Source organism: Mya arenaria, chromosome 11, assembly GCF_026914265.1.
Source record: "Mya arenaria isolate MELC-2E11 chromosome 11, ASM2691426v1".
NCBI classification, from domain to species: Eukaryota; Metazoa; Mollusca; class Bivalvia; order Myida; family Myidae; genus Mya; species Mya arenaria.
In genome coordinates, this window is record NC_069132.1 from 54,808,344 (window position 1) to 54,835,490 (window position 27,147).

General features: G+C 38.7%; 1 protein-coding gene across 8 annotated transcripts; it reads left to right on the forward strand.

The window, feature by feature from the left end:
- The first annotated feature begins 218 nt into the window (after positions 1–218).
- On the forward strand, positions 219–27,021 carry LOC128208889 (alpha-mannosidase 2x-like). 8 transcript variants are annotated; one of them, XM_052912573.1, is made up of 23 exons: positions 219–328; positions 4,278–4,476; positions 7,603–7,743; positions 8,187–8,331; positions 9,651–9,822; positions 12,728–12,855; positions 13,502–13,675; positions 14,120–14,300; positions 14,586–14,763; positions 14,953–15,143; positions 15,737–15,907; positions 16,958–17,051; positions 17,152–17,201; positions 17,764–17,929; positions 18,104–18,234; positions 18,769–18,868; positions 19,737–19,871; positions 22,026–22,137; positions 24,310–24,452; positions 24,844–24,985; positions 25,335–25,468; positions 25,870–26,187; positions 26,871–27,021. In XM_052912573.1, the coding sequence occupies exons 2-23, from the start codon at positions 4,324–4,326 to the stop codon at positions 27,018–27,020; spliced, it is 3,309 nt and encodes a 1,102-aa protein (XP_052768533.1). In that variant the 5' UTR covers positions 219–328; positions 4,278–4,323; the 3' UTR covers position 27,021. The 8 variants fall into 8 exon arrangements, with proteins under 8 accessions (XP_052768533.1, XP_052768531.1, XP_052768532.1 ...); XM_052912571.1 differs by lacking the exon at positions 219–328 and adding an exon at positions 2,642–2,777; XM_052912572.1 differs by lacking the exon at positions 219–328 and adding an exon at positions 2,755–2,873.
- Positions 27,022–27,147: the final 126 nt, after the last annotated feature.

The following is a 27,147-nucleotide window of genomic DNA, read 5'->3' on the forward strand; positions in this document are numbered from 1 at the left end:
ATGTGTTTTCCAAGACGTTGGTGATGAAAATGTATTTTGTATTTAATAGCGTTAAACAGAGACGTATTGATTGTTTTAATCAAAACTGGCACGAATCTATACACTCTGCAAGTCGGTGTTTACATTATAAACATTGTAAAACTTTATTAAATGTTGTTATCTTCTATTAGAAATACCCTTGAACATAAGATAGCATTTTGTAAATATCGATATTCATATCATGAATTACCAGTTGAGGTTGGCAGGCATTATACTTTTAGTGAATCGACATTCGTGTTTTTGTGTGTGTGTATGTTGTCAAGATAATGAGAATATAACTGGTCAGACTGTGAGTACCAATGCTTTTATGTACACATTCTAATGGAACAGACGCAACATATTCTAATGGCACAGACGCAACATATTCTAATGGCACAGACGCAACATATTCTAATGACACAGACGCCAACACTATGTACATTTTTTTTATTCTAATGGCACAGACGTCAACACTGCATATTTCATTGGTATTCTAATGGCACAGACGCAACGCATTCTAATGACACAGACGCAACACATTCTTATGGCAACGACGCAACACATTCTAATGGCACAGACGCCAACACTGCGTATTTCATTGGTATTCTAATGGCACAGACGCCAACACCGCGTATTTTATTGGTATTCTAATGGCACAGGCGCAAACACACCGTATTTCATTGGTATTATAATGGCACAGACGCCAACACTGCGTATTTCATTGGTATTTTAATGGCACAGACGCCAACACCGCGTATTTCACTGGTATTCTAATGGCACAGACGCCAACACCGCGTATTTAATTGGTATTCTAATGGCACAGACGCCAACACTGCGTATATTTTTATTCTAATGGCACAGACGTCAACACTGCGTATTTCATTGGTATTCTAATGGCACAGACGCCAACACTGCGTATTTTTTATTAGTAATCTAATGGCACAGGCGCAAATACTGCGTATTTCATTGGTATTCCAATGGCACAGACGCCAACACTGCGTACTTCATTGGTATTATAATGGCACAGACGCCAACACTGCGTATTTCATTGGTATTCTAATTGCACAGGCGCAAACACTGCGTTTTAATTTGGTATTCTTATGGTACAAACGTCAACACTGCGTATTTCATTGGTATTCTAATTGCACGGGCGCAAACACTGCGTTTTAATTTGGTATTCTTATGGTACAGACGTCAACACTGCGTATTTCATTGGTATTCTAATAGCACATACGCCAACACTGCGTATTTCATTGGTATTCTAATGGCACAGACGCCAACACTGCGTATTTCATTGGTATTATAATGGCACAGACGCCAACACTGCGTATTTCATTGGTATTTTAATGGCACAGACGCCAACACTGCGTATTTCATTGGTATTCTAATAGCACAGACGCCAACACTGCGTATTTCATTGGTATTCTAATAGCACAGACGCCAACACTGCGTTTCATTGGTATTCCAATGGCACAGACGCCAACACTGCGTATTTCATTGGTATTCTAATGGCACAGACGCCAACACTGCGTATTTCATTGGTATTCTAATGGCACAGACGTCAACACTGCGTATTTCATTGGTATTCTAATGGCACAGACGCCAACACTGCGTATTTCATTGGTATTCTAATAGCACAGACGCCAATACTGCGTATTTCATTGGTATTCTAATGGCACAGACGCCAACACTGCGTTTCATTGGTATTCCAATGGCACAGACGCCAACACTGCGTTTCATTGGTATTCTAATGGCAAAAAAATCAACACTACATGTACTTATTTTATTGGTTTCTTATGGCACATACGTCAGCAATATCTATTTTATTGGTATTCTAATGGCACAGAATTAAATCCCTTCTTTACTCTTTGGAAATCAAACCATTCTGAAACATTACACAAATAAACCTATATACTAGTACATGCAACGTAACATTTATTTGATATATAAGTAATTATGTAATATATAACATATGCTTGTTGGTGCATTACCGTCCCGTGACACAACAACGCTGGGGGTACTGAGGAGGTGATTATTTTTGCATTTTTGGGTAATTTATATTGGTGGGGGCTTAAGGTTATGACATCATATACGTGCACCAGTGAATAGCAGTGTCACCTAGGACCCCCCATTTAACGTCCCTCCCGGGAGACGATTTGTATTTGTAAGCAGTGCGGCGGGGAATCGAACCTGCGAACCCTGGATTGACAGTCAAGTGTTTTAGCACTAGACCATGGATCCACCGCTGTGCAATGTATTTAGGACCGTTGCCCTCATATTGCCAACTTGACTTGACTTGGGTAATTGACTCGATGAAATAGAAAAAAAAACATTGTGGATACAAGATGCCATATTTTCCATCCACTTTATGCACCAGTCAATTGTAACCACGCCCCCCCCCCCCCGGTCCGGGATATACCGGGAATATCCGGGGAAATAAGCAGTGTTTTTACAGCTTAAAGTCGTTGCATTGCAAAAAAATAATTCTCTAGCCATAGAAAGTTTGAGCCAAACCAAAATACGAAATGTCTGCGGTATGCAAAGTAAAATGGTATTTGTATTTTATGAGTCATTATTAGATTGAATAACAAGAACCAAACCTCCTCGCTTTAGTTCACGTGGTCAAAGTCGGATACGCCACTACCTGAAAAGTTAACCAAAACTGGGTTAATCCAGTGAAAATTTTATCACTATCGTCTATAGAAAATTGAGAACGACACGGTAATCATGATATGACCATGATATGACCATATTCAGAGGTATTGTGTATTTGTGTAATTACGTTTTATCAGTAAAGTAAATATTTTAAAATAAAACGGAGTACACGTGAGTGATAAAGTGATATTGGACTATCGGTAAGTTTAAGTACGTGGTCCTATTTATAAGGGCTATTTTGTTGGTATTAAACTAATTTGGGTTTTATGTAATAGTTACATGACATGACGTGAATTCTTAATGATTAAAAATGGGCGGAGTGAGGTATTTTCATGAAATATCAAGAAGCTTAAATCTTGTTATGGTTATTCTGTGGAAGCCCTGGAGGAACTCCTAACTTTACCACTTCGGACTTCTTAATGCACTTCACCATTGTCATAGCTAAGCTCTGACCACAGTGGCTTGATGACAAAGGTTCATTAAAGTCATAATAAATCAGTTCAACTAGCCAAAATTATATTTTACACATACTTGAACATGGATACCATCAATATAAAACATAAAATGAGATTTGACAAAATTCAAAAGTACCCTAGCTAATCTGTTTCATATTACAGTATAGGGTACTTTTGAATAAAAACAACGGGAAAAACACAATAAAAACAATACAAAAATACAAACAAAAAAAATAATATAAAAATAATAATGAAAAATAAATAAGTCAATAAATATATAAGTCAATAAATAAGTCAATAAATAAATAAATAAGTCAATAAGTCAATAAATAAATAAATAAATAAATAAATAAATAAATAAATAAATAAATAAATAAATAAATAAATAAATAAATAAATAATAATCAGCAAACACAAGCGTGACAAGTCTGATTCTCAGTGTATTCTTCAATTTAATGAAGTCTAGTGGATATTAGCAAGGGTGCAAGTATTAATAGATCTAAAGTCCGTTTCAATATACAGCAGTCTCTTAACGTTCGGTAAGCGAAACTGCTTCTGTACACGTGGAACAGCATATTGGCTCGTGAACCTGGATATATATATCACGAGTAAGCGTGTGCCTGCTTCACAGAATGGAGAATTCAGCTGTTTACATACATTGAAATTATATACGATCGAAACTATCATGCGTACGGCATTAGTTTATTCGCAGTGTAAGATATCTGGCTATTTCCTTATTATATGCTCAGGATATGCGCTTGTACACCGGTAAGGAACCGTCATGTTTACAATTATGTTCGCACATAATGGTTTTATTCAAGCGGCGAACCAGAGCATTCAGCAAGTCTGTTCAATAGATCAATGAGTTATAATTCTGATTTTTGTCCGTGTATGGGTTTAACCAGTTATTTACTGTAAGTCAAGCTGCCTTCGATTTCCTTCGACAAACAAGAAAGTACTCGAGTAATCATGACTTTTATTCATGGTTATAATATTTACATGAACAACTTTGCTCCAAATTGGAGTCCAATTATTTGCATGTTATGCAGAGCGGAATATATTTCAGTTTACTCGCAAACATATTATTCTAGTGTAAGATTGTTGTGTTATTTGTGATATTAGACTGATATTTGGAATTTGTGTTGGCAGGAACAGGACGATTTGTTCGAGAATGTTTACACGTTGATCACGTGTCATGAGGCTGCCGTGGCGGCGCATGCGCCGGAAGTGGCGGACTCGGATAGCTGTCCTCGTAATTGCCGCGTTCGTCGCTACAAACTTTTTTCTGGTCACGCGGATAAGGCCACAGACGGTGCGAACATGGATACGTGACACTGGATTGTTCCAAGTAAGTAAAGGGGTGACCGGAAGTGGTCCCATGTACTCACATTCTCATTAAGGAAATATAAGCTCTCAAAAGGTGTATGTCAGGTACCATTAGCGAGGAAGCCTTATACATATTATATTAGTACTGGCACTTGACCCGGCCACCACGGAACAACCACCGCCTTGCCCCTTAGAAATTAGTGAACACAAATTTCGCCGCCCACGGACATTCACTTACATACTTGTACGACCGAATAAAATAAATTACAACAGATGAAAACTTTAATAAGATTGAGTTAAAAACAATGGAGTAAATTGTGTCAGGATTTATTTTAAGATCAAGGGCTTTCGCCAACCCCCATCACAACCCCCTCCCCCAATCCCCCTCTCCCCATCTCTCGAGGTATATTGATTGGTCCATTTCGTCAAAATGAACTAACAACAATATTCAATTTAGATCAATAGTATGCTTACCATGAAGTAAATAATGCTTTTGTTAACCAAAACTGTACTTATAATTTAACCGACCTATACTCCTCAAAATAATTTAAGAACCAGATTTTTGGGGTATATCTTATAAAACAGATTGAGCTCATGTTAACATTAGAAATATAATATGTACAGGCAACATATACAGTGTATGAGGGTGGAACGTTCAGATACCCATACAATTTAATGTGTTCGACCATGTGGGCAGCATACGAGTCATTTTAAAAAGTCAAGTTGACTTATCTACTCTAGCAGAAAACAGGCAACGGTATTGATGTGAGGAGTCTCTTTAAGGCTGGTCGATGGGCCCAGTATTGTTTTCTTTTATTTATATCGTTTGCAAAGGCTATGAACGACATTGTGTCCGTTTATCAAAAGCTGCACTCTCACGGATATACCATTTTTACAACTTTTTTTTTTTCTCTTGAAAAGAGCAAATTTTTGCGTAAATATCTGCTAACCAATGATAAAAGTTTGCTGACAAAAGATCAGATCGCAGATTTGCATATTTCCGTTTGAAAATTAATGTTTAATGGCTTAAACCGTTACTACCGGTTTAAGAAAAAGTCATAAAACATTATTTTTTTTAACATAAATATACATTTCTGCGCTCTAATTTTTTGTCAACAGTCTTATATAACTGGTTTCCATGGATTTTCGCAGTTGTCAAAACGTTCAGTCTGTGAGAGTGCAGCTTTAACGTACCTATTAACTTAATGTACCGACTGAGATAAGATCAATATTATCTTTTAATTGTGGTCCTTAACTTATTTTGAGGAGTATATTTTTGACAAAATGAATATACGACGATATTGATTTTGAGAACAATTAATGACGGTGTTTGCTTCGATAGAGTTTTACAGCAGATATGAGATCATTCAGACTTTAACTGATTACTAAACATGCGGAACACAAGTAAAACCATATGAACATACTTCTGTGGCCATGATTAGGCGTTAACAATTTTTTGTTTAAGGTCCTACCCTTATTTACCCAGATCCTAGACTTTTAAATCGCCTGAGTTTAGTCTCAAGTGGCAAAACTGCTTATCTTCAGTGCATTGAAATTTTCTTTCAGGATGAGTTTTGATAATGAAAATTGCTGATATTTATTACTATTCGAAATTTAACAATTTTTCACATTCATTTTAGCAAGTTGAATCGAATAACGATGATTTATTGTAATATTATGAAAGTGCTTTATCCGAGTCTGAATTTAGACTTGGACTTAAGACTGTTAGCAATCATGGTCACAGTAGCGGTAGCAGCGGCCATTTGTGGACTCTACCATCGGATCACCTCGGCCATTTTGCATCGAAAACAACCTCGGATGTATACGGACGGTTTTCAATGTCAAAAATATTTATTATTTAACTTCACTGCATGTAGATCGCGTAGTAATTTCAATTTAGCAGTAAAACTAAGTGACCTTACTTTTGCTCCGGGAGTCTTAACTATTTATGCAATAAATCTCTTCAATGGCAATCAATTTAAACCTAGATATACAAAATACACGTTTAAACACAACAATTACATAATATTATCATTACTAATTTTTCGGACTACTTCTACTGATGTACCGTCAGACCTCCGATGTTGTTTTCCATGGAAAATGGCCGAGGAGTTCCGAATGCTTGATCTTTTGCATCACTTCATTTCCTATGCGGCAACCACGGTTCTTTCTTCCTTACGGCCAAAAAAATAAATAACTATTTTCTATCATTGTTTTTTTGAGAACTGTGATTTTGTATCAAATCGACATCATATCAGAGTATATAACTATTGTAGAAAGTTTTAAATAAAAAAATGATGAAATTATAGCATGTTTACTAAAAAGAACACTCGCTTTTAGGAAATACTGTATATACTGTACATACTGTATCGATCAAAACACAAAAAAGCAGCGTCAGTAGGACAAAAACAGGGTCGGTCGGGTTAGTAGAAAAACATATTTTGTTTACGTCTTAGACTTCGAAGTATGGACACAAACTAAAAATTTAACTTGTAAATCATAATAAGCCCTGACTCATATTTCAAGTCAAATAATGTGTCTCAAAATATATCTTCTTACAATTTATAATATTACTTCGAAAAATCGATCGAACGATACGAAATGATCTTAAATTCCATTTACTGAATCACATCATTCCACTCTTGTATTTCTTCGGTTTTATGAAAGGGGTACACAAATCTAAAATGTACGGTGCGTCAATAATTGTGCGACCATGATGATTTAACTTAAGCATAGATAGATATATTTATTTCAGTAAGGATTGCACATACATGGACATTTAAGATAAACAACATGTACAGTAAATAACATAATACATGCATGATATTATCAATAGCCATGACAGGTACACCGAACCAAGGATGACACAAAAAAGGGAAAACTCTTATTTCCATTTTGGTCCTCTGTTTTAGCGGCATGGCATAGGGAGGCATTGCATATTGAAATAATAATATGGCTTTAATTGAAATTACACAGCTATCCTAAAAGTAAGCCTTTATCCATTAAAATAAATATTGCCACAGTTGTATCACAGGCCTTTACATAATAAGTTATAAGTTTAGAAATTTATATATTAATTATCACATTATAGTATGAATGGGTGCAATCATAATTATATTCACAAAATAAGAACTTCTTACGTTTCCAGATCCGCTATGATCCGTTTGGGAGCAGCTTATCGGCGCGCGCATGTCCACTCTCACAGGAAGTGGCTGTTACCAGGTCACGCGGGAGCCAAGAGTTTCCGGTCTGCACCATGGAGGACTACTCGAGTCATGCTGACATCCAGGTGAGTTCTAATTTAACTAACAAACCAGACTTTCAACTGTAAACCTTAAATCATCGTTACCTTGTTTTAAAGGATTGCCACCAGTCTTGGCAAAAGGCTGGGAAGTAATAGAGTTTAATCTTAACACGCACGCACGCACGCGCACAAACACGTACGCACAAACGTATGTAGGCACGCACGCACACAAACAATCGCACGTACGCGCGCGCGCACACACACACGCACGCACACACACACGCGCACGCGCACGCGCGCGCACACACACACACATACAAATTGATATTTTTCACTGTTCTGAAATCAAAGCCCGCGTTCGGTTCCAAATCAAACGTCAGCGCACACAGGGCTACGCTGCACGTGAAATATAACTTTTGGTGCTCACACGGTGAAATATATCACGATCCCACACTGAAACAAACATTTATCCTCTACGTTTATTACAGATGGAGGCAGTGTGGGACTCGGTCAGTGTGGGTTACCCGAACCTGGTGGTCAGTGTGACGGGCTGGGTGGACACTGTCCGGGTGGACCACTGGACCAATAAACCACTCACCGTCATCCTCGTCCCCCACTCTCACCAAGACCCGGGTAAGAAAATGGACGGATAGGTCAATAGGTCCGTGTCATCATAGTCGCGATTTCAAAAAATCAAAAAGGTCTTTTTGTTTTAATTTCTTTAACCTTAAAGCTTCACTCTCACCGATTGACAGTTTTGACATTTATTTTATGTTTTTTTTTTCTCTCGAAATAAGCTGATTTTGGCACCAATGCCTTCAATTCAGTATTTAATCATAACTCACTAAAGAACAGATCTAATTGTTTTGGAAAACTGCGGAAAACTCTTTTTTTCTTAAAGCGTTACTAATGCTTTTAGCCATACAGCATCAATTTTTGAAGGTAAATATATAACTGCGATCCGATCTTTTGTCAGCAGTCTTTTATCACTGGTTTCCAAACATTCACGCAAAGATAGGTTCATTTAAAGACTGAAATTAAAAAGTTGTCAAAACGGCCAATCTGTGAGAGTGCAGCTTTTAGCGCATTCAAATATGATGCAAAAAAATCAAATGAGTCCCACGGGCATGCGCTGTGGCGTTAAAACGAAATCGACGGTTATGCGGTGATTTTCAACGCATTAAAGGGACTTTCTTATGTTGCAAAAGGCGCACTTTCGCCGCATAAAAAACACAATTAAAACACATACTAGTACAATAGTGGTTGATAATGTTTCATCAAGATCGGACTCGGTTTTTTTGTCTACTTAACCAAGCTTTGAACTAGACTTTTTGAGACGTAAATTCTGGCAAAGATTTACTAAGATCGGTTTAAATGTGAACCAAACCAATTGATCTTTCTGCAGAAACGTTTAAAATGACGTTTGAAAAATGTAGATGGGAACACTCCAAGGGGAGTAATAATTTATTTTATACTTTCAATTTTGGCTCAACTCTAAAATATTACCTTAAATTTGACCAATTTGCCGGCCTACTTTTCCCGTATTTTCTTTATCATCATCATCAACGTCATCACCATCGATTTTGTTGAAATATTAGAACTCTATTTTTTAGCTTTATAATAAATGGTTTAGTTAATCCTGTTTATGTGGCAAAAAGGCACAGTTGCGCCCCATATAAGGAATTTCTGCTTTATGCGTTGAGCGTCGCCGAATACACGTTGTCGTTCTGTTTATGCGTTGATAATTACCGCATAAACAAAAAAAAACACGTTTATTCGGCGATGCTGCAATGCGGCGTTACAATGCGCGCCGAGAAATTGTTTTATTATTGAATGCATTCATGTATACGTAACAGGGCGGGGAAGGTTGGGGGAGGGGTCATTATCATCGGAATTGTTCGTATATTGATATTTTATGTTTCACATTTATGGAAACATTGATTTTAATCCAGGCTGGCTTAAGACGATGGAGAGTTATTTTGGGTCGTTCACCCGAGGGACTCTTGACACGGCCGTCGATATGCTGACGTCACATCCGACATGGACGTTTGTCTGGGCGGAAGTCGTGTTTCTGCGTATGTGGTGGGAAGGCGCGTCTATGGACCGACGGGAAAAGTTCAAAAAGTAATTTTGTTTAACCGAGACATAAACATAAACAATAAAAGCGCGCAATAAAGGTTGAAGTCTTTATTTTCTATACATTAATGTCCCTATCTTTAAAGTGTTACCTTTATTGTGCCCCTATATTTCCAGTGTAATCTATATTGTGCCCATATCTATCAAGTGTAACCTATATTGTGCCCATATCTATCAAGTGTAACCTATATTGTGCCCCTATCTATCAAGTGTAACCTATATTGTGCCCCTATCTATCAAGTGTTACCTATATTGTGCCCCTATCTATCAAGTGTTACCTATATTGTGCCCCTATCTATCAAGTGTAACCTATATTGTGCCCCTATCTGTGAAGTGTAACCTATATTGTGCCCCTATCTATGAAGTGTTACCTATATTGTGTCCATATCTATCAAGTGTTACCTATATTATACCCCTATCTGTGAAGTGTAACCTATATTGTGCCCCTATCTATGAAGTGTTACCTATATTGTGTCCATATCTATCAAGTGTAACCTATATTGTGCCCCTATCTATCAAGTGTTACCTATATTGTGCCCCTATCTATCAAGTGTTACCTATATTGTGCCCCTATCTATCAAGTGTTACCTATATTGTGCCCCTATCTATGAAGTGTTACCTATATTGTGCCCCTATCTATCAAGTGTTACCTATATTGTGCCCCTATCTATCAAGTGTTACCTATATTGTGCCCCTATCTATCAAGTTTAACCTATAGTGTGCCCCTATCTATCAAGTGTTACCTATATTGTACCCCTATCTATCAAGTTTAACCTATAGTGTGCCCCTATCTATCAAGTGTTACCTATATTATACCCCTATCTATCAAGTGTTACCTACGTTTTGCCCCTATCTATCAAGTGTTACCTACGTTGTGCCCCTATCTATCAAGTGTTACCTATATTGTGCCCCTATCTATCAAGTGTTACCTACATTGTGCTCCTATCTATCAAGTGTTACCTATATTGTGCCCCTATCTATCAAGTGTTACCTACGTTGTGCCCCTATCTATCAAGTTTAACCTATAGTGTGCCCCTATCTATCAAGTGTTACCTATATTTTACCCCTATCTATCAAGTGTTACCTACGTTGTGCCCCTATCTATCAAGTTTAACCTATAGTGTGCCCCTATCTATCAAGTGTTACCTACGTTTTGCCCCTATCTATCAAGTGTTACCTACGTTGTGCCCCTATCTATCAAGTGTTACCTACATTGTGCCCCTATCTATCAAGTGTTACCTACATTGTGCCCCTATCTATCAAGTGTTACCTACGTTGTGCCCCTATCTATCAAGTTTAACCTATAGTGTGCCCCTATCTATCAAGTGTTACCTATATTGTGCCCCTATCTATCAAGTGTTACCTATATTGTGCCCCTATCTATCAAGTGTTACCTATATTGTGCCCCTATCTATCAAGTGTTACCTATATTGTGCCCCTATCTATCAAGTGTTACCTACGTTGTGCCCCTATCTATCAAGTTTAACCTATAGTGTGCCCATATCTATAAAGTGTTACCTATATTGTGCCCATATCTATCAAGTGTTACCTACATTGTGCTCCTATCTATCAAGTTTAACCTATATTATACCCCTATCTATCAAGTGTTACCTAGTTTTGCCCCTATCTATCAAGTGTTACCTACGTTGTGCCCCTATCTATCAAGTTTAACCTATAGTGTGCCCATATCTATAAAGTGTTACCTATATTGTGCCCATATCTATCAAGTGTTACCTACATTGTGCTCCTATCTATCAAGTTTAACCTATATTATACCCCTATCTATCAAGTGTTACCTAGTTTTGCCCCTATCTATCAAGTGTTACCTATATTGTGCCCCTATCTATCAAGTGTTACCTATATTGTGCCCCTATCTATCAAGTGTTACCTATATTGTGCCCCTATCTATCAAGTGTTACCTATATTGTGCCCCTATCTATCAAGTGTTACCTATATTGTGCCCCTATCTATCAAGTGTTACCTATATTGTGCCCCTATCTATCAAGTGTTACCTACATTGTGCCCATATCTATCAAGTGTTACCTATATTGTGCCCATATCTATCAAGTGTTACCTACATTGTGCCCCTATCTATCAAGTGTTACCTATAGTGTGCCCCTATCTATCAAGTGTTACCTATATTGTGCCCTTATCTATCAAGTGTAAAATTATACTACGCCCCTTTAACGGTCATGTATACCATAAAATAACTTATTGATAGGATTGAATTCAATGAGTATGTTAGCCTGTACTCATTTTCTTTTCAATATTCTAAACCAGGACGTACGGTTATTTAATTTCACAGATTTTGGCAACGATATTTTTAAACTTTGTTTAGATTGAGTTTTTCGTAATTAAGCCAGCTTTTCAAAAGAACAGGGTGCTGCAAAAAAGGACAGGGGCTTAGGGAGAAAAAGGGCCCATTGTGTATGGCATTGAAAAACATTAACATTATGTATTTCACAAAAATGTGAGGGCAGAAGGGTGCTACAAGAAATGGACAGGGTGCAGCACCCGTCATGAAGTCTTAAGCTCAAACCCTAGTTATTTTACGAAACCCTAGTTATTTCCCGACCAAACACCAGCTGTAATACTGATTTGAACAGACTTTTGTAAATCTTAGCATAAAATAAATCAAAAGCGTTACTAACGATTTTTGGTGAACTGTTAGTTACTCTCACACGTTCGGTTTTGTTATCAACAATTGTGCTCAACAGTTTGAACATTTGTTGATGTTCTATCATAGAAACAAACAAAAATGTGAAAATGATATAAGAAAATACTTCCCTACCCAATTTATTCTATTGGCCGTGAAATCGAAAACAACATGTTTGCATGATTTTATTTTGACTTAATAAACATAAAAAATGATACCCAACTCCCCCTCTATCAGACTGCTGGCTAGCGGGAGGCTGGAGGTGGTGACGGGTGGTCACGTGATGCCAGACGAGAGCCTCACCCACTTCGCCGCCATTTTGGAGTCGCTCGTTCAAGGTCAAAGCTGGCTCAAGGACACACTCAGTAAGTGAGACTAGAAAAACAACGTTTTGATGCTCCAAAGTAATTTTTACCGCTTTGAAATAGTTTTTGCGCGAGCGGGCTGTAATAATTAAGAAGCTTTAATGCACCAGTCAATTGTAACCACGACCCCCCCCCCCCCCCCCCCCAAGGTCCGGGGGTATACCGGGGATAGCCGGGGAAATGGGCCGTGTTTTTATTTTTCAGGTGGCCCCGCAGTGCCGGGTGACTGCGGTAGTTTTGTCTTCACGCCAAATTTAGTGGGAAATTGGCCTTATCTAGGGTCCCTTGGGTGCGGGGGCATTTGTCGGGGGTTTAACCAGCAGATTGTCCCCGCAGGGCGGAGACTTTGCCCGGGCTTGGCTGGACCGAAAGTCAAAGTCCTCGCTATTCCCCGGACCTGGGGGGGGGCGTGGTTACAGATGACTGGTGCATAACAGTGTCCTGATGAATAATAACCAACAAAGACAAATACACACAACCAGCACGAAGAGAAAACAGTTGTCAGTATCTTCTAGTCCAATATATAACAAGTGTTCATTGGCTGCCTTTTTCTCTTACTAAAGTTTGCTCTTACACTTCTTAGGCAGTGAATGTACATAATGTATTTACACAATCTCGTGAGTAAACGTTTTCACACACACTTAAGATTACACCGTTGAAAACGGCTGGGCGATAGATCCGTTCGGGCACAGCTCCACCATGGCGTACTTGCTGCACGAGGCCGGCATTAAGAACACCGTCCTGCAGCGGGCGCACTTCGCCGTCAAGCGGGAGTTCGCCCGGAAACGACAGCTAGAGTTCCGGTGGAGACAGGCATGGGGTAGGTAATGTATTTACTAAGTCTAAAAATGATGTGGCGGATCCGTGATCTAATTGTAAAGTGACTGTCAATCGAGGGGTCGAAGGTTTGATTCCCCGCCACACCATCAAAAATATACTAATGTTCTTCCGTGAGGGACTTTGAATGGGGGTTCCTTTGACACTGGTGCACGTTAAAGAACCAGGGTAGCTCTAACCAGGGTAACATTCTGTATGTGCACTATGCTCTAAAAACTTAAATTACTAACAATCTTATCGGCGCTCTCGCGAGTGCGAGTATCAATAAGCTTAGACACCACCACTTTTAAAGATGATCTTTTTTTCCGGAACGCAACGTACGAGATGTGTGAGGATAAACAAATAAATAAATTTTAGTTACAGCCAATGTTTTGCAATAAACGAGTTTTGGGTTAACATATTAATCAAGTGTGTCTTCCCTTTGCAGACCCGAAGGGGCGTCACGACGTCTTTTGCCACCTCTTCCCGTTCCTGCTGTACAGTATCCCGTACTCATGCGGCCCCGAGCGCCATGTGTGCTGCCAGTTCGACTTTCATAAACGCCAGTGCTTCCGGGGCACGGAGAAAGTTCCGCTGTTGGAGGTCACCAAGGAAAACGTGGAACGTCTGTGGGTGATGTTCTGTGAATATCTCATTGTTGTGGTTAAGTGTTGTGTGTAGCCAAACCTTCGTACTGGCAACACCTGGTTGACATCTTTGGTATTTTTTCATAAAGTGAATTATGTTTTTTTCGCACAAGCTAAGAGAGATATATTAATATGTGTCCCTATGTATATATTCATTTAACATTAAATCGGCAAACAAACGTGTTTTGCAATGTGCTTGTCGCTATAAGCGCCAAATACATTATTTATGAACACAAAAGATATATAATTATATTCACCGATATACAGTTCGTGGGACCTGTACGAGCAGCTCCAGAAGAAGGCGGAGCTGTACCGTAGTAACGTGGTCCTCCTGCCGCACGGGGACGACTTCCGGTATGCGACTGAGGCCGACTGGCGTGCGCAGATGTCCAACATGCAGGCGCTCATGGACCACATCAATAACAACACGCAAATGGCTATGAAGGTTTGTGACTTTGCGCGCCATTTCTGATGTACGGAATCAAGTCGTTGATAGCTTGTTACCGTGTTTGTAACTGCGCCGCAATTGTAAGTATGTTTACATAGATTTGTAGGAAGAAGCCTCACCACACAGACATCTTTACTCCGAGAAGATCCGCTTTTGTTGAATTAAAGCCATTGTTACCTTATCTAGATCCAGTTCGGCACACTGCGGACGTATTTTGACGCTGTTCATGCCGAGGCCCGGGAGAGCCGGCTGGCGTTTCCGGTGCTCAGCGGGGACCTGGTTCCTTACTCGGACCGCGGGGACCAGTACTGGGCCGGCTTTTACACCAGTAGACCATTCATCAAGTACCTCGCCAGGCGGTTACAGAGTCTACTGAGGTAAGTTATGTTCACATTTGTTGTATACATGGTAGATAAGATATAAAAAGTACTATAAACACATATGGTCACGGTACAGCTGTTGAAACATCGAATGTTACAGTTTTCTGATGGTTTTGCTAAACCTTTTATTTACCTTGACGACCAGTTTCAAGTCTGAGTTTAGACTTACCTTCAATGGAACTCTTCTAATTGAAACATGTATTCAAATGTGTTACTGTTATCTATGTACATTTTGTGAAAATGATTGGAATAAAAAAAATGTCATTCAAAAAATGCTTTTCTCAGTGTGAGGATAGATTCCGGTTTGAGACTGTTTGTAAGACCCAAGACTCAAAACTGCAAATCTTAATTTCGCTTTAAAATTGCTATTTAAATAGCATTAATGATTTTTTTTGCTTTAAATGACACAATTTACAATAACTTACACCTCTTTGGTCAAAGATACTTATGAAGATGTAAGAATTCTCTTTTATAGAATTGATACGTTTATATTTTCGCATGGGCGAATACTACTACCGCTACTACAAAAACTTATATTAATATTATACACAACAATTAAATACTGGAGTTTCATTGTTACTTTCTTTCAGATCAACAGAAATCCTGTACACGTTTTCATCTAGCCTGCTGGGGTTTGACGCCAATATGACGTCATTGTACAGCAAGTTAGAGGCGTCACGACGGACACTGGCGATCGTGCAACACCATGACGCCATCACCGGCACCAGCAAGAAAGACGTCATGAACGACTACAGGAAGAAGTAAAAAAAACCATTTTATTTATTAATCATACTTGTTCATGAATGATCATAATCGATTTTCTAATCAGGGGTTAAACACTTTTTGTTTCCACAAACCCGACATGCACTCTAAATATTTTGTGTGTTACGAGGATTTCTTTGATTGATTTTCCTAAATAAATGAATTTGAAGTGAACTTGTTAAAAGTTGACCCTTTTATTTGTAACGTTTTCTACAATAGTTATATACCATGATATAGGATCTCGGGTTTGGTACAGAATCCCGATTCTCAAATAATATATAAAATAGTTACGCCTACTTATCCTATTTATGGAAATGTTATTGAAAACAAAGATTCTTTTGGCGTCATGTAACACGTTTATGCAACTAGTTTGTAGTATTTTTTGTTCCTTTTCAGCGATCTGCTACTTTATATATTGACCCTGGTAAATAAAGAATTCCCTCGATTATAGTTGAAATTATCAAACACAGTATTAATGGGACTCGCTCATGTTTTTGTAAAATGCACTTTTTTGTATGACGAAATAAAGTGTGGTAAATCATTAAGGGTGTTTAAACTAAGATACCGACGCCTGGACCTCGTCAACAAATGTTGATATTTGCTCAAATATTGTCTTTGAAGTCCACGATTTTAAATAGCGTTCGTAACGCTTTTCAGCAAAAAAATTAAAATGTAAGTTTTTCTTATGTTTTGTATGAGTCCGTATGTGTAAAATAGTTATAATGAAAATCTTCCGCGAATAGTTGAAATTCTTAGTAGTTAATCCAAGTACTTAATGATCGATTGCCTATCTGCAATTTAATTGACTGAAAATGTAGGTTGTATTCCAAAACAAAGGGGATTGTCACGGTGCCAGGACTCTATATTAGGGTCAGTTGTGACCCAAACTAGGTCCAGACCCAAAAAACATGTGACCCCCCTTATATTTTGGGTCTGGACCTAGTTTTGATCACAACTGACCATAATATAGCGTCCTTGCACTGTGACAACCCCCTTTGTTCCAAACTATGTTTTGATCAAAGAATTATATAACTTTTTTATTTTCACAGGATAGCGGACAGTATTCGTGACACTGGATCTATTCTTACCTCCTCTGCTGAGAGCCTTGTACGTCACAAAATAGGGACACAGTCGGTGAAGATTGTAAGTCGTAGTTTACACGTGCAATTCAATGAACATTATTTTTACTGGTTTATACGGTACTGATTGTGTTCCTCTCAAACGCTGTAATTTTACCCTTCAGATATATGCCGACGGTGGGCTTATGCAAATTTCACAGAAGGAATTGCCAGTGTAAGTAAATAACTTGATAGTATATTTCGTTATTATCATTTTATATTATAAACATATATGGTATACGTATAGACTATTTATATAATGTTGTTTTAGTTGTAAGGTAGCCAAATAATTAACACATAACTTTGAATACTTTATATGCATGTGTTACTTCTTCTTTGGCTTAAAGATGCACCATCACAGATTGACAGTTTTGACATTTATTTAGTTTTTATCTCAGAATCAGCTGATTTTGGCATCAATGCCTTCAATTCAGTCACACAAGATAACTCACAATAGAACAGATCTCATTTGTTCAAAGAACGGCCCAAAACTTCATTTTTTAAAAGCATTAGTAACTCTTTTAGCCACAAAACATCAATTTGTGACCATAAATTTAATAAACTGCGATATAATCTTTAGTTCACTGATTTTTAGACATTTACGCAAAAATTGGCTCATTCCAAACAAAACACAAAACAGTTGTCAAAATGGCAATCTGTGAGAGTGCAGCTTTAAAGTCAACTTCTATAACGTTTTAACACAATTTGATAGATGTAGTTATAAACGTATATTTTAGTCGGTTATTGGTGTGGAACAGCCTTGGTAAGAAACGTAAAGAAGTGGCGAGTATACTCATCGACACAGGAAATGTAACTGTCACCAGGGATGGTTCCATGACAGTGCCTGCCCAGCTGGGCCCGGCTTGGCAGGAGGACGGAGCAGTCAACAGGAAATTGTTTCAGGTAATACTGTTTATTAGAAAAAGAATTGACTTTAAATAGATTGCAAGTAAACGGAAACGAACAATTACTAATTTCGTGGTTTTGGTAGATATATATCTATTAAATTAATGATAAATTAATTAAACCAATGAGTATCAAAGAATACTCTTACAATAAATAAACCGTCATTTTCAGTTGTCGTTTGAAATGGATGCCTCGGCTTTACAGTTATCATCCTATGTGATCATGCAAAGCACGGGTGTTGCCAAAAATCAAACATCCTTGTATCGTGTTGTCGAAGATACAGCACATGTTCAGCCAAACAGGTAATAACTGCATCTATTCCAACAAACTCCACGCTTAATACCCTTACAGTACGGTTATCACTGCCACCATTCAAATCACGTGACCATTGATACTGACGTGACCATTGATACTGACGTATCACATCTGCAGAGATTGTAATTTATTTTTAATCTTTAATATGTTTTGTATTCTAACCGCAGTGCACCTCGAATAACTGAAATTTGATAAAAAAAAAAAACTATCCTAAAAAGAGAGAAGAAAAAGCTGAAATCCGGCTATGCTCGCTCATGCAATCGTAACAACTCGGCCATCTCCGGCAAGCTTATTACTGGCCGAGGTGTTCCGATTGTCGCTCATGGTGGCAGAGAACAATTCTGCTGGTCAGGGGAGATCACTGCGTAGATGATTGCTATTTCAACTGCTTTCAATAAAAAACTGTATATGGCGGCTTTTTGATTAATTAGAGGATCATATAAACGGAGCCTAAATTGCATTTGAAATTTGAAAAATAGCTTTTCACTTAGATGTGCCCTTTATCACATATTACTGTTTAGTTCAGGTCTTTTCCCCGCTAAAATGATGAAGACTGGTGAATTCTCGCTGTCAAATGACGTCATTTCCGGCACGTTTTCCAAGTGCACAGGACTGTTACAGGTATAACGTTTTTATGTAACCTATGGTTACTTTAAATGAAAACATGTTTTCATAACTTTAAAGATGCACTCCCAGTTGCTTCAAGTTAAAGGATGAACACATCTCGAAAACAATGGTTCTTATGAAGGACACCGTGTTCAGTTTGAAAAAAAACGTGCAGAAAACACGGTTGTTCTACTTTCTGAGACGATAATTAATCGCTGTAAAACGTTAAGGAATCACCAGTCATTTAATATTTGTGTGTTTTCAGCTAATAAATACACGGATACAACCTTGTTATCAGTAAAAATAGTTTCCATTAATGCATTATCACTCAAAATTTATGTTTGCTATACATGTGTATGCATTGATTTAAAATAAGAGTGTCACTATAAAAAAAAACTCGAAAGGGATTGCACCTCAAATTCATTACATCGTCGGATACCCCCGGTATACAACAACGCTATGCTCTGCTGTGTATGGTCGGCGATTTGGCTAGGACAATCTCGTAATCATGACTAATTAATGATGCAGTTTCATTGGTTCCGCAATGTACCAGATGCTTTTCCGTTGATTAATATTCTGGCCAATTTTTCAGTAAAATAATATCATAATAATAATATCATTGGAAGACGAGTTGTCTCCTATGCCTCATGCATATCCATTAAAACGAGACTTTGTCAGTCAATTGTCCCACAGTATGTATGAAGTGTAACGGAAGAAAGTACTGTGGTTGCCGATGATGGTTCATTATTAACTTTGCATCCATGTATTAAAATATAACAAATTAACATGCATAAAATGATCGATGATAATAAATACACGGGGACACTGAGTAGTATTAAATTTAACAAAGTTCATGTTATAGCCATTATATTTTATCACTTAGTCAGTGCAGAATCTTGCCAGCGGTCAGCGCTATGATGCAGCAATGAGTTTTGTTTCCTACACCACCGGACAGAAGGGTCACCCGTTCAGGGATAAAAGTGGTGCCTACATATTCCTACCTGACGGGGTGGCACAGGTATATATCTTATAGTTGAAAGTTTAAACTTTATTTTCTATTTTACAAAAAATGTGAAGGAAGTTAAAGTAACTAATGTCAATTAGATTTCGATGGCATGATGTTGTGCGAGAGTGTGGTCTTGTGTTTTGGGGAAAACCGGAGTAGTAGTTAGTAATATGGGGTTCACAGGACAGTAGATTCATTTCAACACTAAATATGGTATAATTTAACACTAAAGATAATGAACCGTACTTTGTTACTGGTAACGAGCGCTCTATCCTGTTTCAGTATATTACGGATAATCTGTGTGGCTAGTTAAGAGCGCGCGCTCTGTTTTGTTTCAGTATACTACGGATAATCTGTGTGGCTAGTTAAGAGCGCTCTATTCTGTTTCAGTATACTACGGATAATCTGTGTGGCTGGTTTAGGGCGCTCTGTTTTGTTACAGTATATTACGGAGAAGCTGTGTGACTGGTTAAGAGCGCTCTGTTTTGTTTCAGTATACTACGGATAATCTGTGTGGCTAGTTAAGAGCGCTCTATTCTGTTTCAGTATACTAAGGATAATCTGTGTGGCTGGTTTAGGGCGCTCTGTTTTATTTCAGTATACTACGGATAATCTGTGTGGCTGGTTAAGAACGCTCTATTCTGTTTCAGTATACTACGGATAATCTGTGTGGCTGGTTTAGGGCGCTCTGTTTTGTTTCAGTATACTACGGATAATCTGTGTGGCTTGTTAAGAGCGCTCTATTCTGTTTCAGTATACTACGGATATTCTGTGTGGCTGGTTAAAACGCTCTATCCTGTTTCAGTATATTACGGATAATCTGTGTGGCTGGTTAAGAGCGCGCGCTCTGTTTTGTTTCAGTATACTACGGATAATCTGTGTGGCTAGTTAAGAGCGCTCTATTCTGTTTCAGTATACTACGGATAATCTGTGTGGCTGGTTTAGGGCGCTCTGTTTTGTTACAGTATATTACGGAGAAGCTGTGTGACTGGTTAAGAGCGCTCTGTTTTGTTTCAGTATACTACGGATAATCTGTGTGGCTAGTTAAGAGCGCTCTATTCTGTTTCAGTATACTACGGATAATCTGTGTGGCTGGTTTAGGGCGCTCTGTTTTATTTCAGTATACTACGGATAATCTGTGTGGCTGGTTAAGAGCGCTCTATTCTGTTTCAGTATACTACGGATAATCTGTGTGGCTGGTTAAGAACGCTCTATTCTGTTTCAGTATACTACGGATAATCTGTGTGGCTGGTTTAGGGCGCTCTGTTTTGTTTTAGTATACTACGGATATTCTGTTTGGCTGGTTAAGAGCGCTCTATTCTGTTTCAGTATACTACGGATAATCTGTGTGGCTGGTTAAGAGCGCTCTATTCTGTTTCAGTAAACTACGGATAATCCGTGTGGCTGGTTTAGGGCGCTCTATTCTGTTTCTGTATACTACGGATAATCTGTGTGGCTAGTTAAGAGCGCTCTATTCTGTTTCAGTATGCTACGGATAATCTGTGTGGCTAGTTAAGAGCGCTCTATTCTGTTTCAGTATGCTACGGATAATCTGTGTGGCTGGTTTAGGGCGCTCTGTTTTATTTCAGTATACTACGGATAATCTGTGTGGCTGGTTAAGAGCGCTCTATTCTGTTTCAGTATACTACGGATAATCTGTGTGGCTGGTTTAGGGCGCTCTGTTTTATTTCAGTATACTACGGATAATCTGTGTGGCTAGTTAAGAGCGCTCTGTTCTGTTTCAGTATATTACGGATAATCTGTGTTGATGGTTTAGGGGGCTTTGTTTTATTTCAGTATACTACGGATAATCTGTGTGGCTGGTTAAGAGCGCTCTATTCTGTTTCAGTATACTACGGATAATCTGTGTGGCTGGTTTAGAGCGCTCTGTTTTATTTCAGTATACTACGGATAATCTGTGTGGCTGGTTAAGAGCGCTCTTTTCTGTTTCAGTATACTACGGATAATCTGTGTGGCTGGTTTAGGGCGCTCTATTCCGTTTCAGTATACTACGGATAATATGTTGGCTGGTTTAGGGCGCTCTGTTTTATTTCAGTATACTAGTACTACGGATAATCTGAGTGACTGGGTAAGGACGTTCTGTTTTGTTTCAGTGTATTATAAAGAAGCTGCGTGGATGGTTAATGCTATTCTTTTTTTATTCAGTATATTACGGAGAAGCCGACTGTGTGGCTGGTTAAAGGCGTTCTGTTTTCTCAAGTGTGGGCAGTTTACAAGGATTTCACATTAGTGACAACAGTCTACGAGGGAAATCACAGTAAGTTATAACTGGGAAAATGACTGAACCAGTTATGATAAATATTATTAAAGGATAAAATTGTGTTATATGGACAAGAATATAATCATGTGTTATGCACATTTTTATGCCCCCCTTCGAAGAAGAGGGGTATATTGCTTTGCACAGGCATGTCGGTATGTCGGTCGGTCGGTCGGTCGGTCCGTCGGTAGACCAAAGCTTGTCCGAGTGATAACTCAACAATTCCTGGACGTATGGTCATCAAACTTCACATGAAGGTTGGGCCTGACCAGTAGATGACCCATATTGATTTTGGGGGTCATCGGGTCAAAGGTCAAGGTCACAGTGACCTTTAATGGTAAAATAATTTTAAAGCTTGTCCGAGTGATAACTCAACAATGCCTGCACCCATGGCCCTCAAACTTGACATGGAGGTTGGGCCTGACAAGTAGATGACCCCTATTGTTTTTGGGGGTCATCAGGCCAAAGGTCAAGGTCACAGTGACCTTGAATGGTAGAAGGTTGTCCGAGTGATAACGTGACAATGCCTGCACCCATGGCCCTCAAACTTGACTTGGAGGTTGGGCCTGACCAGTAGCTGACCCCTAATGTTTTTTGGGCTCAATGGGTCAAAGGTCAAGGTCACAGTGACCTTGAATGGAAAAAGGTTGTTCAAGTGATAACTCAACAATGCCTGCACCCATGGCCCTCAAACTTGACATGGAGGTTGGGCCTGACCAGTAGATGACCCCTATTGATTTTAGGGGTCAAAGGTCAAAGTCACAGTGACCTTGAAAGCAAACTCGACAATTCTTGGACCTATGGTCATCAAACTTGACATGAAGGTTGGGCCTGCCCAGTAAATGACCCCTATCGACTTTGGGGGTCATCAGGCCAAGGTCAATGTCACAGTAACCTTTAACGCAAAAAAGTTAACAAATCTTCCCCCACTGATATCTCAACAATGCCTGAACCACTGATCATTAAACTTGACATGGATGTTAAGCCTGACCAGTAGATCACCCTTATTGATTTTAGGATTCATAGAGCCAAAGGTCAAGGTCACAGTGATCTTGAATGGTAAAAGGTTGTCCTAGTGATAACTCAACAATGCCTGAACCCATGGCCTTCAAACTTGACTTGGAGTTGCATCTGACTTGTAGATGACCCCTTATGATTTAAGGGGTCATCGGGTCAAAGGTCAAGGTCACAGTGACCTTGAACGAAAAAAACTTGTCTTGTGATAACTTGACAATGCCTGCACCCATGGCCCTCAAACTTGACATTTAGGTTTCTGGTGACTAGCTGATGACTCTGGATTTTGAGTTCATATAGTCAAAGGTCATGACGGTCATAACACACTTTATCCTCACACTTTAATGGTCATAATCTTAAAACAGCAACAAATCAGCTGTCATTTCGGTCCATGCATATTTCATTCAATTGTCCCTATAATCCTGACAACATGGCGCTCAGGGGGGGGGGGCATAATGTTTGACAAACATCTCTTGTAATGAATTTAAGCGTTATTTAAGATATTTTTCCTTATATTTTTATTGAATAAAAATAGTCTGGAAAATGTTGTAGCCTTGATGTCGTTGTCTTTGCCGTTCGCGTCGTCGTCGGCGTTGTGAAACATTTAAACCTTGCTCAAAATTTGATCTAGATATTCATCTGAAACTTGGTACATGCGTTACCAGAGTGGCAGAGACTATGGGCAGTTGACAATAAGGGATTTATGGCTTTGTTACGGTACAGCAATTTTTATGAAGGTGTGAGGGTATGGCTTGTTTGTGATGTTTGTATTTGTGTATGTGACGTAAATATGTTTTTGTCTATAGTTCATTGTCATTTGGGCCCTTGCCCCTTGTCGTGTCGGCCCTTGCCTAGTGCACCTTAACAAATATTATTTTTGAATTTTCGACTACTGGGTCTGTGCCTGTTTTTGCATTGTTTTTTTATTATTGTCGAGTTATGCCCGTTGAATGAGAATAAAACAGACGAGCTTTGGCGTTTGCTCCGAGGCGCTCTTGTTTTCTTTTCTGGATTCAGATATCTTTTCCACAAAATATTTTTTTATCAGAGTAACACTTTAAACCTAAACAGTTTAGGAAAGTGCGGAGACCATTTTCGTTTCTCGTAGGTCTAATGAATTACTTCTTGTTCAACCCTGTTTGATAACGATTATTCCAGGTGAATTAAGAGCCGGAATAGACGTCGAAGCTCATTTCAACATTGGTTCTTCTCGCTGGGATAATAAAGAGCTTGCACTCCGGATACACACGAACGTTTTTAATGAAGAACTTGCCTTTTGTACAGACGTGAACGGTTTTCAGGTACGTAACAATGGTTCTCTTTTTTCTTGGAAATAGGGTGGGAAAATAAAATGCTGTAAGAATTGACTGATGAGAAGTTATAGATTGTATCAAGGTATGAAGTACATTCAGCTTATGAAATAAACGTTTGTTCATGTTAACACGTTGAAATTGCCATTTTTTCTTGGCTCGAAATTCTCACAGTTCGAAATTTTTGGCTTCATCTTGACGAGCTTGAGCCAGCGGGATTCGACTGTATTTTTTGTTTTATTATGCTAAGAAGACGAGAAAAATAGTCGAAATTTTAGATTAATTATTTTTAATCAATAATTGAATTCAAATGCATGATTCCTTATGCTTGAAAGGATTACAAATTTAATTAAAAAATACGTTTTCGTCGATTTCATTTCAGTTACATAAAAGGAAAACCCGCAAAAAAATGACAATACAGGGGAACTTTTACCCCATGACGACGATGGCCATGATAGAAAGTACTGACTTGAGGGTCACACTTCTCTCCTCATACAGTCACGCTGTCGCCAGTTTAGCCTCCGGTTTGTGTAAAACTATGTATTACTTTTTGTTAGAAAGAAATAATTCATTTTGCATAGAATTATTATATTAACTTGTTTGATAAATTGACTACAGGGACTGGCCTATTTTCCCGAAATTTAACCAAGATGGTGTTTAAAAACAAGCAGGTCAAGGTCACAAGATGCCATGAAATAAAAGAAATAAATATAAATATCTATATATGTATATGTTACATAAATAAAAAAGATCTTTCAAAACATCGTGAAAGGTAAACGTTGTGACAAGCCTTTTCCCAACAATGTTATAAATATTGGACCGTTTTTGAAATATAATATCTCAAATTAGAGCGGTTTGTTGTGTCTATTGCAGGTTACCTAGAGGTGATATTGGACCGACGACTGATACAGGACGACTGGCGGGGTCTGAATGAAGGCATCAAAGACAATGTTCCAACCTCAAGCAGACTCTTTCTCCTGTTCGAGGAGCAACAGAAACCACTTCAGGTGTCTATGCCTTCACCATTGTCATGCTTCATTAGCTTTTACGCTCTCAGTTTCTTTTAATATTTGTCTTGACCAAGCAGCAGTTTTCTGGTAAGTTAATAACTGGAAAATGAAATGGGTATGCGTAATACATGGTGATTGTACTTGGACGTTGGTAGTTGTGGAATGTGAAATTTGTAATGCACCGGAAATGCGGAATGTGGTATTTGAGGTTCACAGACATTGTAAGCTTGAAACGTGTGCTTTACTCCTTTTGGAATGTGCGCGAAGTGTATAGCAATGGGGTGGTGCTACAACTGGAATTGTGACTTTTTGTTATTTTTTTTAAATATTCTTCTCTGTCGATATAGATAAATTGTTTGATATAACTGTTTGATTCACTTATCTCGTTTTTTTTTCAGAATTTGAAGAGGAATACAATGTGCTTTCCGTCTGCTTCAGCAGAAAAAGTCTCAGATCTCATCAACAACGAACTGTCAATTTTAAAAAGTACACCTTTCCATCCATTTGTGAAAAGACGGTCGAGGGAAAGCGAGGGTGATCCGTTTGAAGTGAAATTAGTTAGAGATTATGATTGGTTACCATGTGCTCATTTAGTCAATCTACGATTGGCATATAGCAATAGTATGAAATCCAGTAGCGCCATGCTAACTTTGCAACGTAAACAACTGGATTGCTTTGTACAGGATATTCTGCCAGGCTGTCGTCACAATAAAACGGTAATTATTTGTTGCTTTGTTACTAATAATGCGCCAGTCAATTGTAACTACGGCCCCCATGTCCGGGGATTTACCGGGGATAGCCGGGGAAATGGGCCGTGTTTTTACCTTACAGGTGGCCCCGCAGTGCCGGGTGGTTTTGTCTTGGCGCCAACAATCGCGGGGAATGGGCCTTACGTAGGGTCCCTAGGGTGCGGGGGGCATTCGGCGGGGATTTTACTTGTAGTTCGTTCACGCAGGGTGGGGATTTTACCTGGGCTTGGCTGGACCGAAAGCCTAAGTCCCCGCTATTCCCCGGACCTGGGGGCGTGGTTACAATTGACTGGTGCATAATGTCTACTTGACTTGACTTGTTATATTCTACCAGGGCATCGTTGTTGTGGAACGGCAACTTTTTGTTCTATTCTGTCAGGCCTCGTTGATTTAAAACGGGGCGTCGTTGCAAAAAACGGTATCTATTTGCTACATAAAAATAACACATTCCCAGACTTTGCTATGGGATGAAACGTATTTTTAGCATGGTATATTTTCAATTTTTTTTGAAAGCATAAGTTTAATGACATACATAAGTGAGAGTTATCACTTGGTTATGCCATACTCTCTAAAAACAAGGTATGTTCTGACTCATTGCCAACCTTTATTTCTTGTACAGTAAACTCACTGATTTTGTTTTCTCTTTCAAGGCAACTATTGATCTCACCCGTTTGCAGCTGCCCAAATATTCTGTGACTGAAATTACCAGCAAAGGCTCACCCGATGGATTCTCTCGCAATGCAGAAACGATGCCTTTACGGGACATGTCTCTTATGAATTATAAAATAAATTTTAAATGATTCTTCTCTTGTTTTCTTACAAATCATGTAAACAAATGATTCAATTATGCATCTATGTAACGATTATTCATTTTCCTGACAATATTTTTTATCACCAAGTTGATGGTCTCTAAGGCATGCAAACACT

Excerpts from the sequence above, each read along its gene's own strand:
- LOC128208889 (XM_052912573.1), top strand. The coding sequence starts at position 4,324 with ATGAGGCTGCCGTGGCGGCGCATGCGCCGGAAGTGGCGGACTCGGATA. Across the intron at positions 14,301-14,585 it reads AAGGAAAACGTGGAACGTCT|TTCGTGGGACCTGTACGAGC; the intron begins GTGGGTGATGTT and ends ACCGATATACAG. Across the intron at positions 19,872-22,025 it reads TACCTGACGGGGTGGCACAG|TATATTACGGAGAAGCCGAC; the intron begins GTATATATCTTA and ends TTTTTTATTCAG.